The sequence below is a fragment of the Pomacea canaliculata genome, linkage group LG6 (genome assembly GCF_003073045.1).
Source record: "Pomacea canaliculata isolate SZHN2017 linkage group LG6, ASM307304v1, whole genome shotgun sequence".
Taxonomy (NCBI): domain Eukaryota; kingdom Metazoa; phylum Mollusca; class Gastropoda; order Architaenioglossa; family Ampullariidae; genus Pomacea; species Pomacea canaliculata.
In genome coordinates this window covers 13,349,421-13,364,135 of record NC_037595.1, presented here as the reverse complement: position 1 = coordinate 13,364,135, position 14,715 = coordinate 13,349,421, and the positions used below count along the sequence as shown (strand labels likewise).

Genomic DNA, 14,715 nt, shown 5'->3' with positions numbered 1-14,715 from the left:
GAAGTGCATAGGTGTGAGTCTCATGACAGCTGCCTTTTCCTTGATGTAATATAGACATCATAGAAACTTCACTAGCAAGAAGAGCAAAGAAAAGTGTTCAAAAAAAAAGGGTGAGTTTTTTCTGTGTCCTTGAATGGGACGAGGGAAACCTGACAATTTTCCTTGTTGTATGGTGAAGTCTTAGTGTGTTGTATGTTTGTGAAGAAGGTTACTCTTTTTGTTGAACATCTTTCTCATTCCCTCCTCCCCCTACCAAATCAGATTTTTGTTGGGGTTTTCTATCTTGTCTAATTATAGCAGAGCATTTTAACAAAACATAAACAATACAATAATAAAATACAACTTTATTGTCAAAATAGTCTTAGTCAGTGATGACCAGTTCATCAAGAGCCCAATCTTCATAGCTGCCATCTGGTAGGTATCTGCGTATTATGAAGGGAATCTTTCTTGCTCTAAAAAAATAATAATGAACATTTATATAACACTTTTCCAAAATAATTTGCTCAAATAGCTTCACAAATAAAAAAAAACTACAGATCAATCCTAAATAAACTTTCATGCAAACATCCTCATTCACATCTACTCATACAACAGACATATCCACAGAGCAAAATACAGACACAAGCACAAACGGTCTGCACATGGTATGATAAAGTCAACGATTTGGAAAAAAAGTCTTGAGCTTAGGTGGTAAAAGAGTCAGCATGAACAAGGCTGACAGGTAGTTTGTTGCAAGTGGGGTTTGACAGATAAAGGATCTCAGGTCTTAGTGGGACTCAAAGAAGTCTGGTGTCTGAAGATAAATGAAGCAGTCGTGCAGGACTATAGACTGGAGTAAGTTTGGAAAGGAATCAAAAAATGGTACCAGAAACATGCTAAAAAGAAAGTTAGAATTAAAGACAGTTTTAATACAAAACTCAACAATTTTAAGAAGCTAAGTCTTATGTACCTACTAAGACCATTTGCAACTAAACTTGACAATCTTCGTTAGGCATAAATCACTAAACAAAATCCATTTCAAACCTTTACTCTCTCTACACCAAAACTATAAAACATGTGTCCTAAAAAGCTTTAAAAAAAATGCAAGACTGGTATAGAGTGTGGTCTGCCCCCTAGCTCACATGGCCAACTATTCGGAGGATGCCCAAGGCTTTCTGACAAGAAAGGTGCAGAGATTTGATATGAGAGAGAAAAGACAGTTTACTGTCAAAGATGACCCCAAGGAATTTTACTTCCTGGAGTACTGTGCCATTCACAGAAATAGATGGGTTTGGAAGTCTTCATACTCACTTTATAAATTCAACAAGACAGCTTTATGTTACTCAACAGCACATGGTAATTTGCAGGAAATTTAACCTACATATGACTATTGCCAGATAACTGCTGAAAGGCCATAAACATGAATAATAAATTTCAGCTTATTTTAGCAGATTTACCCTACATGGATGTGTGCTTTGTAAATATTAACACAGGCTTTAGCTCCTCCTCTTGATTAAGTTTGATATTTTTCTTATTACCTATATGTCAAAATGTTTGTTGTTATTAGTGGTGTAGAACAACCTTATCTAGGCATACTAGTCAGAACAAGAATATAACTTACTTAAGTTCCTTCATAGCTATTTGTAGAGGGTCTGTCTCTCCTTCCAGTTCTACCATCACTGGTGCACACATGCTGCACAATAATAATAGTCATCATATGTACATTTTATAGCTGGAAAATGTAATAACAACATTTCATAGACAACTGGTTGGTTTCTCCACTGCTCATAATGCTGCTAAATATCAATATAAGCCCTGGTATGAGAAGGTAATAGAAGGGAATGATGACAAAAATCTTCTAAAACTGCAACTTCTCAAAGAACAGGATGACATGTCATACAACAAGCTCAACAAAGCATACTATTCACAACAGGGAATGGACACAACTTATCGGTTGGCTAAGGAACTTTCTAAAGCTAAGGGAGTTTCTTTTAAGTAGTAGAAATGTCAATATGAAATTCTAAACTCGATGAATACTTTGTCAACTATCACGAAACAATTTTTACGATTTCTTACTAAAATGCCTTCAAAATTTTACATTAATTTTTTCCCTCAAAACTACACCTGGTTTTCTTGGAAATGATGTCATAAGCAGAGAGTAGTGCATTAACAAGATGCCATAAAAATGTTTCATGACAAAAATGGTTTTGTGCTATACGTCCATGTGTAGATAATCATACTTTGCAGATAATCTCAGTAGAACATAAATATAGGAAGAACTATTATAGCTTTTGGAAAACAATGATCAACATAGGTGGCAGTGTCTCAGTCTACATTTTCAGATAGCCCTGCATATTTATTTACAAAGAATGTCATTTATAAACATTTTATAATTCAAGTGTGTATATGCAGATGCACAAATGAACCATTTATCTGAAATATCTTCAGGTGGAACAAATTTTTAAATGAATGAAACTTTTTGCTTTACCATTTTGAGTGTGAATTGCTGTTACTATGTTATCAAACTTCCCACTCTACTGTTCAGCATACACCCTTCTTGGTTTACATATACTTTTAAATGTCATGCAGTCACATCACTTTCCCTGGTTTTGCTCTCTTGTACCTCTTACTTTTGAATTTTGGTAGATGTGTGCATTAGGTAAACATGAATGTGCACCTTTTTCCAAAAGTGTGTACTTGTATTATTCAGTTAAATTCAACGAAAAGAAGAAAATAATATTAAAAATTTTCCATCTAGTCTAAATGTAATCATGCTAGAGTATAAACTCTATTAATGCTAATCTCAAAAGATGTATACAGTAAAGCTTTAATAAAAGTACAGTCGGACCTCAATAAATCGAACTCAAAGGGACCCGAAAATAATTTGACTTACGGAGTTTTCGAGTTAGGCAAAATGGCGGAATAGGCGCAGGGATCTGACCGGGAACTAACAAATAATTCGTTAAAGGGAGGTTTTCGACTTAGGGAAGGTCGACTTATCGAGGTCCGACTCTGCGCACGAGACATCAGACGCAATGTTTATGTTTTATTTCCTTTCCACTGTATCAGTGTTTGTGGTGTTCGTCTCATGTGATCTCTCCAAACGGTCGATCTCATCTCTGCCTGACCTTTGATCTCCCACTTGTATCATTTGAGCTCCTGTTTTATATTCTATACATATTGGCGACATTGTCCTTCTAACTATAATTATTATGTCTGTGAGTAATGAGGTGATAAAAACATCAATAATCAGCCCGTTCATGTGTGTTTCCTAGCAACAGAGACACTTTAATGAGCAGCCTGATGTATAAAATGTTGAAGATAGTTGAAAGGGGAAGTAACACCAACAGTTGAAGTTGCTCCGTTTCATTGCTTACTTTGCTTTAAAGTTAAATCGTTCAGAGATTTTACTAGATACCGTAAAAACACAAGATTTATTTTCAGACGATTTTGGAACAAGCATAGTACAGTATCTGTTTATGCATTTAAATACTTTGCTTATAAACATCCTAAAATATTTGTCTCTTTGTCTTGGAAAACAATGAAGTGAATGTGTGTGTTTTATAAAGGCACTTCATGTTTATGAACCTGTATAGAAATCCCATTACTGTTTTTTTTTTATTAGGTATCACATAGTTATTTCGTTTGATCTACACGATAACATTCACTGTTGAATGACTGAAAAATACAAATCCACTTTTAAGAAGATTGACTCTTTGTTTCACGACTGTGGAAGTCAGAGACTGCCTGCTGTAGCCTATATGTGGAAATGATTTACTGTCTCTTTTTTAATTGTCCTTAGAGCTTCTCTCATCTTGTATTAGTTCTTGTTATTACAGAAAGTGGTCGTCACTTCATCTGATGCTCATTAAGAGCACTGTAGACGTGCTCGTCTCGAACTGTGAAAGGTAAAACAAACAGTAAGTATCAATAAAGTGTTTTAATGAAGAACTAAGTACAGCTTACTCTTAAATATATCAATCAGGCAACCATTCTGAGTAATACTTAGTTAAAAGAACACAGAATCGAATATTGAAAACTCCACACTATATAACACACAAAAATTCAGCTATTAAACGTTCGTCTAATGAAGGATACTGTCGGGCACTTGGTGATAACATTTACTAACTCTAGTGGAAACGTTTTTACTCTAACAATAGCTATACACATTAACAGAAATTATTTTCACAAAGATAATACAATTTCTAATAAGAATCTAAAACAAACAGTTTTGTTTTTGTTTCTTTTTTTACTAAATCATAAATATTGTAAGAATACAAATAAACAGAATTCTATATGCATGAATCATCTGACCTGAGATACAAACACATACAAGCAAAAAGTCCCAGCTTGTAAACAAAACAATAACTCACTGTGTTCATGCAGTTCATTATACTCGTTGATTGTGTGCCCTTCGTTCTGATACACAACACTTGATGTGGCTCCTCTTGAGCCATTCTGCGTCTTCTTTCCGATGATCACCCCGAGGACATCATGTATGAACATATACTGGGTCTTCACAACATAAAGCATGTGGTTACTGCTTTTAATCTTGGTCATCGTTTCAGGAGAACGATATGCATGATATCTACATTAAGGCGTGTGTTTTAGCCACCTCAATTTTAAAAAAAAATGAAATAGTATTGCACATCGATGATATTCGGCTTGTTTCAGGAAAAATGAGAGGATCTTAAGAAGAAAACTTTACCTAAGTTTGTATATTAATATATAATAAATACAAAAAGTTTATACAAGCGTCTTGAATTATGTTCGGACGAATCCTCAATTCTCACGAGTGAAACATCGTAGACGTTCACATCCTGGTTTAGCGCATATCTGTTGTCCACAAAACGAGTCAAAAATCGAGGGCAAGAACATGCCATTCCTTGCCAAAAGCCGAAGACGAAAACAGAAAACTGAAGAATGTGAAAGAAAGAAACATTTTCCTAAGAAATAAGTACAGAAAAAAAATTTTCTTTACAATCAAGAAGTTCTTTTCGTCAATAAAACTGAAACTTCTCGGTCTACCAAGCGGATGCTAAATGTGTTGATATATCAATATATTATCCTTTACACCAGTCAGCTTTCATAGTTTACGATTGAAACCCTTCGTTTTTATTTACATACAATTAACGTATTTATGCACGAATTTAGGAAAGTTAATAATACAAAGTCCGCATACTGCAGGGACTGTGACAGGTCCGCTCGATACTTTATACGTGCCTCTCGACCAGCAACACGGATGACGTCAAATCATGCTTTCAGCAGAAAGACTGCATCCTCGCTCACTCCACCACAATCGAACTGCAAGCTCTAAAATGGTAACTCTGAGTCCTGTTCGAATCTTTCTGCATCGAGTCAAAACAGTCAACACACAACAAAGCTGTACAACATTTGAAAGACATTTTTAAAGCCAATCAAATATCTCATACCTTGGATCTAAGACAACAACTATAAAATAACAAAATTATTAAAACTGCATAAGAAATGGAAATGAAATAAACTCTATTTGAAAAAGGATATGCTGCCCCAATCACAGATCCACTCCCATATTCTTAATCTCCTTTACTCTCCTTTATTTGGCCACCTATTACAAAAATATCACAGTAGTTGCATAAAATATACTTTCAAGAGCGCTGCAATAATTTTATATAGCTTATACCTATTACTAAAAGATTATGTGAACAACACCTACCATTTTTATTTTATCGAGCGCATTGCATATGCATCAAGTACACAGACAGATCCGGTCATTGTGACAGTCAGTCGCCGATGTCCGCACTGTACGTTGATTTCTAGGCCAGTACGGTCAACCATTTTCTGCCGTTGTAAAGAACAGAAACCAGATATCAAAAGACTTATGAACTTAGCATTCTTCTCTCTTTCAATGCTTATTAGCAGTTCCTAAATTGTTTTATTCATATCCTTTTTTTTACTTTAAACATCAAAGGATAACTTCTCAAATCAAGCACTTAATAAGTAGAAGAAAAAATGTAGACTTGTATCAAAATATACAAAGATACCCTTGCTGGGACAAGAGTGCTATATAATCTATATCCAATAGATTGATTGCTAGACCCCTCTGAACCATTCCATTTTCTCCCAAACAGCACACGTACCATAACATGACGATGACCCGTCCTGTCTCGTACACCATTCGCCAGAAGTCAGACCAGGTAGTAGTACACCGTCCCTGTGTAGCTATGTATTCACGATGGAGATATCAGCTCCCTGTCAACGATACACAAACAAGTATTAATAGTTTGTCTAAGTAGTGTGCGAAGCTAAAAATATGCTTAGAACTGATCCCGTTATGAAGAGAAATATAATATCTAACAGCTCTACTCGAAGTCTCAAACATGTTTTACATCACATTTAATCCAGATTAACAATTACAAGATTAGTAATTTAATTCTGTAGACCTCTGAAGCACGAGTAAAACATTACACTTTTGAACACCATGTGACAAAAAAGTTCAACACGCACTGCGATTAAGCTGCGTTGATGTCTTCGCTGTTTTGCTGTTGATTAATACCACTCGTGAATGGTCATCTGAAAGTTGAAAAATCCCCACAGTTCACAGTTCACTGCAAATCAAAATCTTAACTGACTTTTCGTATCGGAGATGAAAACGGAAAAGTATAATCATAATTTATGACACGCTTAATGTATTTTCAAGGACGTTATTTAACCTTTCTTTATCTCTGAAGGGCCGTCCGGACTCCTGTTCTTCAACGGCGTTGGACGATGGCTGCTCATTCCTGCACGCATCTTGAATTGGTGAAGCTTGTCTACTCACTGGACTGGCTGCCACAAGTTCCGCCTATTATCACATTTCACAAAGTTTAGACCCCTAACTTAACGAAGAAAACCGATTTCACGTATGTAGTAACTTATTTAGGAACCGTGTTTCGAGCTATTGCAAACTGTCAAGCCAACCCCCTCCCTTGCAGCATATTCTCTGTACTCCAAATATTATACAGACTTATATGTATCTAACATTGGTACTATAAACATGCATTAAGACTTTAAAGTCTAGACTGAAATGCCATTTATGTATCAGTCGATTTGCTGGATAAATGTTGTAGATTCTTAAATTGCCAACTGTATGTCACACTTAACAAGGGCATATAAAGTATAAAATTCATCTAGGAAGCAGTCTCATGTGCTGCCTCGTTGAATAAGCTATGTCGAGAAATCACTCATATTCGTTCATAGCGTGTTATATTGCTATATTTTTTAAATCTTTTGGATTTTATGAATTATCCATGCCGGCTTAGGTACCAAAGACCTTAAGCTAAACTAAAACCTTTTTAAACCTTAACTCGAAGAATTTTTTCTCACACACCGACTTCTACCTCAAATCCTCTGGAAGTAACGTTGGAATCACGATGATAAATCCAGATCAGCGATTTGAAGCTCTCTTCAACTTAGATGGATGCCTAATTACAGACACAACCATACTTTGACGTGTTAGGTTACTACTCGATTTCAAAGTACTCCTCCCTATCCCTATCTTAAACTTAGTCAAACATATTTTATGCCAAAAAATTATTCCTTTAAGGAGGATCTCAGTGCTCACAAATTCCTGCACTTCACAGTTTCATACAGTGGAATAACTTCCAAATTATGTACATCTCTCTAGTATGCTGTCAGCGCAACAGAAAAACATTCAAATCAGAGAAAAGAAACTTTTGTTTTACCTACTCTTTTTATATTGGAAACATACTTCTGTACGCTCTCCGTAGTTAATGAAATGAAAAATAAATCTATTGATATGACAGAGCTTCAGACACTTTGCTTTAATAAAAATGTAAGCTAGTACACAACACACTGTATACAACTTTCTATGTTTGACAGAATTGTTCTTCAATACATACCTATTTTGTTAATAATATTGTCATCAGAAATAATTGAAATACATTTTTATAGTCTTTACTACTAATTCTAACAGACATAATTCTCAAAATATATAAGTCCGACCCCGTTTCTTCTACATGTGTTTGGAAGGGAGAGTCTTCCATTTTGATCTTATCAAAGAGACTAGAGATTTAGTTTAGACTAAATTTATTACGGATAGAGACAGTCAAGTGTTTATCGCTATATAGTTAAATCTATTTGATATCAATACTGAGACAATCACCTGAAAGATTCAACTAAATGAAATTGTTACTAAACTACACAAAGAATGAATACGTAATCGGTTCTTCGTATTTTGTTACAAATACACGAAACTAATATGTAATATCCTTCTCATTTACATTTAAAACAACGAGCATGTTTCTCATAACCCTTGAGAGAAGAGTTAAAGACCTAAAAAACTTAAAATTTATATTTATTCTTTGACTTTGAGACAAGCTTCTGATTTCTCTATGATTCAAAGTCCACCTGACGACAGTTCCTACGTCTTGTTTCCTCTCTGGACTTTTCTACGTACCGGTCTGCGTATCGTCGCCTCACAATGATATCAGAACACATGCATGAGACAGCTAAGCACGAGCCATCTCCTACTATAGCCCCAAGAGTTTGTACAGATTCTACATTCAAAAATAAAATCGAAAAGTTGCAAATTTTGACCAAATTTTATATGATTAATTACAAAACTGTTTACACATACTTCACTTTATTTATCTACAAGTCATATCAAGTTCACCAACACCTGAAAAATCAAGTAAAGATGCGACCAAATTTGTTACATGGTCGCAATGATGGAGGTCTTTGATCATCGACCCTTTGTCCACTGCATAAACATTAAGAATATATATTGATCATAGACCAGGCAATGCACAACTACCCCGCGGCCATATCCGCCGCGACGCGGCGCCCATCGCCGCGAACTTCTGCCCACAGTCAGGAAATCGCTGTTAGTAATAAAAAACCTTAAAAACGAAAAAAAGAATAAGAAGTATTATCCCCACTTAGGCGTTCCAATCTTTTTTTTTTTTTTTTTTTTTTTTTTTTTTTTTTGCGATGACGATATAATATTTCTAATTCAGTGCTCCGACTTGCGATTCTCTACCAGAGACGACATCCGAAGCTTGGCATTCGTGGAAAACAAAACTTCCAAATCTGGCTCCACTAATTAATTAATTAATTATAGTACAACTTGTCTCTAATAAAAAAAAATTGTATACTGCCTCAACTTTTTTTTTATTTCCCCAACATTCTTTGATATCTCGGTGAATGTTCCGCTCCACGTGGCATGTCCGAAATGGATATGCCCGGCAGGCGAAAAAATTGGCATCCTGCCCTAGACTGGCCTAGAGCAACAGAAAACAAATCGAATGTGACCGGTAAGTCCAATCAGACAACAACCCTCCGCCACCCTGACCCACTGACCACATAACATTCCAGGAGCAGCCGAGCTCCTCTGAACCTCTAGTCCAGCGGTGCTACCCGTGTCGCGACCCCTGGAGTCGCGAACGGCCTACAGTGTCGCGAAGTGGTCATTTTTTAAAAAAAAGTTTTCTTATACTGTATTGTTGAATAGTTTAATGGAACCGAGGGTACGGCTCAAATGCCAAATCTCTTCTTTCCTATCAATACACTGTCTCGGCAATCATGCTTCTACTTCCAAAACTCAAAACACAATCCCTCCTCAACAATTAAGCCTCCAATCTCCCTTCCACCTTTTACCACTCTCTTCCCCAATCTCTCTCGACTACTCCCTATATTACACAACCATATTATCAACAAACTGACAATGTATGAATATTCGTACCGAAATTTCAACAGATCGTAGCCTTGTTTGGGAACGCAAAAAACGCCAGACAAATATTAATTGATATGTTTCCTATTGTGTAAGTGCAAAGGCTGAAACATAATTTGATCAATGATTGAAGAAATGTATATTATTGCCCATCTATAGCGGAACTGCAAAGAAATGTGTCAGCTTTATTTCGACTAAATTAGTTGTATGACTAAATTACGAATGTTCTAATCCATTCTTGGCCTCATCTAGCCAAAATGTGTTGTCGACGCGAAGAAGCGATTATGCAGTGCACTCAGTACGAACTTCTTATGTAGGCACCAAGTCGTTGTTCTGGCTTCCACAACACCAGAGCTGTCCAAATATCTTGGATTCAGTCGCATCAACGTGTATATCCTCTCCTTTTCTGAGACGGCAATGAATAGTTCTTTCTGCTATGTGTACAACTACGTATTTTGTGCATAATGATTTCACATTGACACTATATGGAGTCAAATACAGAAATCGTGTTTGACGCAAAGCTGAGCTGCGATTAGCCGTCGTGTCGAAGACTCGCACAGAGTGCTTCTTATGCACTAACAGACTAGCGCCAACCTTCCTCCTTTCAATCAAATGTGCGATGTCACTCAAATAATATATTATAATCTCATTAGCTTAAGTATACAATATTCACATTAACTATTAATTCTCACTTGCAGTATATTCTTGCAGATAGCGAACTTGCTCATTCACGTGATTGTGACAATTGACATTCATTTCCTCGACCGGCGTCTCGAGTACTAAAAGCTGCACCCCCCCCCCCCCCCCCGCTCTTGTCCACCACCTAGTCCGCCGCTGAAGGCAAGGGGCCAGGAGCCGTACAGCTGTCCGTCAAGCGGACGGTCGCCACATCGCTAAAGGCTCGAGAACACGCTCGCGTCTAGTCCACCCAATCTGCTTCCCTGTTTTTTTGTCCCCCCCAACGGAACATGTACCACCCCGGGGGGGGGGGACGGGGGGGCGGGCGGGGCGGGGTGAGGGGATGGAGGGTGAGGCGTGGGCAGGGAGGAACAACTCTGAAGACACCCGCTCCCCCTTCGCCCTCCCCATCTCTGTCTCACACCATGGCTTGCTAGCGTTTCTTTGACTGAACTGTCATGTCCTTTGTCAACACTTCCCAGCCGAAATGTGAACGCGCAAATGCACGACAAAGGCTCACCTCAAGATAAAGGAGCCCATGCCATACGACCTTATACAGCTATAGACTGCGTAAGGTGACAGCCTAACTTCCTAAATTCTCTTTGTGTGTATTAACTAAGTACTAAGCTACTGAGGCAGGTTGTTCCCTGTTTATGCTCAAAAGATAAGTACCGTTTAATACATTTTCGTGTCTTTATTAGTGACAAATAAATGTAAAAAATAGGTAAAACATTTTTTTTAGAATATGTTATGATTTTACAAAGTCTTACAAAACTTGCCAGCTTCTACATTAAAAGCATATAATTTAACCATCTGCTATTCTGCATCAACCCGAATATCACGGCGAAAGCCAGACTATACTGTTGTACAACGCTACATCGAAATCATCGTTCAGGTTTGCTGTCAACATTTGCTCGCAACCTGCGCACCCTGGCAGTTTTGAATCCGATATTTTTCTCCCCCAGAGACTCGGAATTAAACTGAACGTCGACGTCTCGTTTAGGCCTCCGTTGTTCCACCTTTCTCTATAGGCGACCTGCTACCCACTTCCCCAAGAAGGAACATAACAATTCAAGTCAATAATAAAACTGTTTGAATAATAAATGATGTTACTCTTGAGACATTTTGGTCATTGCAGTGTCGTCTCTCGATCGCTCTCGTGTATCTAACTGCTAGCACACTAGTACGGTTCACTGTAGCATGACAGTTATATACTTATTACTTTATACATGAACATCATTATTATTTGAAACAATGTCCTGTACCAGTATATAGCTCTACACTTTGGCTCTCTGCCCCGCAGGACCGCGTACTCCAAGGCTTGTGCCCTTATGTGTAAGACATGTCTCTTATTATTTTCTTTTTTTTTTTGTCTGCCAGCATCTCATACGCGCAGTATAGTGTGTCGCATTCCTTCCAAAGTCAGAAGGATACATTGAATGAGAAGCATGATACTTCTGTCGAGTGCTTTAGATAAGAAATGATATATAATACTTTAATTGGTGTTCCTGAGGCAATTCAGTTGCAGCTCGTAGTTCATAATATATAACCATCACGCAGTCGTTGTTCTTAGTCTATACTCAGTTCGATATAGTCCACATATTGTCATGCACATCCATAATCATTCAACTATGACGCTGAAGCAACAAACGACTAGGCCGCACATCGAAGTTGAATCCATGCAATAACGCGGGCATACTATATCGGCACTATGGGAGCTGGAAAGTATCACCCGACAAGGTATTGACCTAATCTTCACTCGATGGCAGACACTTCAGAAGTCCTCCGTTATACAATCGCTGAAGGAGAACTTCTGGGTCATACTAATTTGAGAATGGATACCACGATTGTAGGCTGCTCTTGATCCTCACCATAAACTATTATAGAAGAATACGAGAATACGCACGCTCTCAATATGTGTCTGTAAAAAAGCCTGAGCATAACACATTGGTGCGGAGAAGAGAAAACCTCAGACTCACGTAGAGGAAGACAGTTGTTAAATTAAAAACCAGCGAAAACCACACAAGGAAGTCCAAAAGAAATTCGCGTTAGTGCTTCTCTTCTTTTGATGCCAATTTGCTCATTTTTTTGTTTTATAGCAACACTCACAAAAAAAATCTTATGATTCATGACTAGGCGTGTTTAATAGAGTATGATAATCACAATTGTGCTCTTATGTATATAAAGCCACTTTAATGCATTCTATTAACAAGTGATAGCATATCATCCTAGGTACGAGAGACACGAGAACTCGAGCGACAAAAAAGACTCCGTATAAGAAAGTCAAGTGGCTTACGGCTCTCGTCCCCGCATAGGATAGTTCATTGCTCCATAAGTCCTGCACAGACATAAAGACCGGCTTAATTCGCACGAAACAAAATCTCTTATTAATCAACAGCGGTCGTAATAAGAGTCCTGACCATGTGGATGAAGAGTGTGTCAGCACTGTAAACTTTCGTACAGATCACAGGCGTTAGCGAGTTCGGTTATTTAACCACAGAACGCTTTCAAATGAATATATATTATACAGAAATAAATGCATTCATGAGACGTTCTCTTCAACAGTATAAAATTACGATTAATGAAGCCGAGAAAAGGCTCCTACACAGTTTTATATTGATTGAGATCATTGAAATTTGAAAATTTGATGACGGAAAAATCAACAAGCCAAGTGATCCTCAGCTGACACCTCGTGGCTGTGAATTTGTAGACAACCCGATATATTACTGCGAATTTACATAACACCAAGTCACATCTGAATAACTATAATACAACAACCCAAATCTAAAACTACAATGTGAGCACAGTTGATTTGCAATGTGAGATTATCGACCGAAACGATAACGGCGCAATTTCCAGCAAGATTTACTACTCTTCATTTCAGCTGTGCTCTGAACATGTAGAGACCGTTTGTTCCACATTCCAACGTTACATCTCTACGTATTCATGATGAATCGCATGAGACCATACCGAGCACAAAATGTGCTTCCCAAAGAAGAATGATAACTTTGGGGCCTTTGAAGGTAATTTCAGTGACAAGATTTAAGATTTTCGATGTATTTGAAGGAATGAAGAACGTCAATATTAACGCGGTAAACATTTGCGCAGTGTGTCAAATCCGCCGGCACAGACCTGATGGAATGATTGAACTTCGCAAACCAGCATCTCCTACTTGCAGCAAAGAAATTTACTAAACACGATGCAGACAATTTGTTTTTCTATCGCGGATAGTGCCGGCAAAAAACTTACCAATCTCGAAACAACAGCTGTAAGGATGATCAACATTTTACAATATCTTAGTGGTCTGAACAAACTTTATCAGTGAATATAGAAACACCAACTAAATTACTAGATCGCTCAGTGCGACGACTTGCCTCAGTGTTTTCATCTCACACATGATCCAGCAGACATTCAAAGATATAAGTTTCGAAACGCAGCGTCAAAAGGTATGCCCAGAAGTACAACTTTTTTCTATAATAATGGTATGGTCTATTTTATTGGTTATTATTAATTTTTTTTTTATTTTGTTATATTTCACACGGACTTGAACGTCCAGACTACCGTGTCGAAATTAGGAATTAGGCCCGCAGCCGAAAAAGTGTGCATCACTATATAGACAATAACAAGCGCTTGATAAATAACTACTATTGATTTCTCCCAAGTTCCCTCTGCCTGTTATTTTTATTACAGCACGTAAATCGAAATATAAACATATAAATTATAAATAGACATGTATATCCTTAAGTAATGAAAGGACAAGAAAAATGTGGGCTGGCGAGGATATTCCTTCATATATGGATGAATGATAACTGTTACTAAACAAGGATGACTTTTGCATTCTCCTGCTAGGAACTAGTTACGTTGGTTACAAGCAAACGCATTCTAGTTCGTCCTTGTACAAGTACGAAATATATCAATTTTCATGCTCTCCCTCACTACACTCCTAACTAATATCATTGCAGATTTTTTGCTCTATCCGCAGTAATAGCTATGCTCGCTCCCTTCTGGTTTAACAATATCTACATAATTCCATAGACATGAGCTAAATATACGCGTAATGTTAATTTTAAAAAATCCTTATCTATAAGTCCAGACGGGCAATTAAAGAAACTAAATATTTTACGGCCTGCAGCATCAACGCATATGAGAAAATTACTCAAATAAGATCAACGAAAGTATAGACTTACGAGCATAGATCAATTAATCTTAGTACATTATTATATCCTGTATAAGAATCCACTAAACCGAACGACCAATCTTGAACTATCATCATATCTGCTAGTTCTTGCACTGTTCATTTCGTATACGTTGCATCAGTCACACTTTCAACTCATTTGTCTCACAAAAAT

General features: G+C 37.3%; 1 protein-coding gene across 1 annotated transcript; it reads right to left on the bottom strand.

The window, feature by feature from the left end:
• Nucleotides 1–326: 326 nt before the first annotated feature.
• On the bottom strand, nt 327–3,138 carry LOC112566745 (DNA-directed RNA polymerases I, II, and III subunit RPABC2-like). The gene is made up of 3 exons (XM_025243083.1): nt 2,873–3,138; nt 1,601–1,672; nt 327–452 (listed from the first exon to the last, which is right to left on the bottom strand). The coding sequence occupies exons 1-3, from the start codon at nt 3,004–3,006 to the stop codon at nt 362–364; spliced, it is 297 nt and encodes a 98-aa protein (XP_025098868.1). The 5' UTR covers nt 3,007–3,138; the 3' UTR covers nt 327–361.
• Between the last annotated feature and the right edge of the window lie 11,577 nt (nt 3,139–14,715).

What these genes read in the sequence shown, in the direction of transcription:
- LOC112566745 (XM_025243083.1), bottom strand. Translation starts at nt 3,006, where the DNA reads ATGTCTCGTGCGCAGAGTCGGACCTCGATAAGTCGACCTTCCCTAAGT. An exon ending in TTGCCTAACTCGAAAACTCC is followed by an intron (nt 1,673 to 2,872) that starts GTAAGTCAAATT and finishes ATTATTGTGCAG; the next exon opens with CATGTGTGCACCAGTGATGG. An exon ending in ATAGCTATGAAGGAACTTAA is followed by an intron (nt 453 to 1,600) that starts GTAAGTTATATT and finishes TTATTTTTTTAG; the next exon opens with AGCAAGAAAGATTCCCTTCA.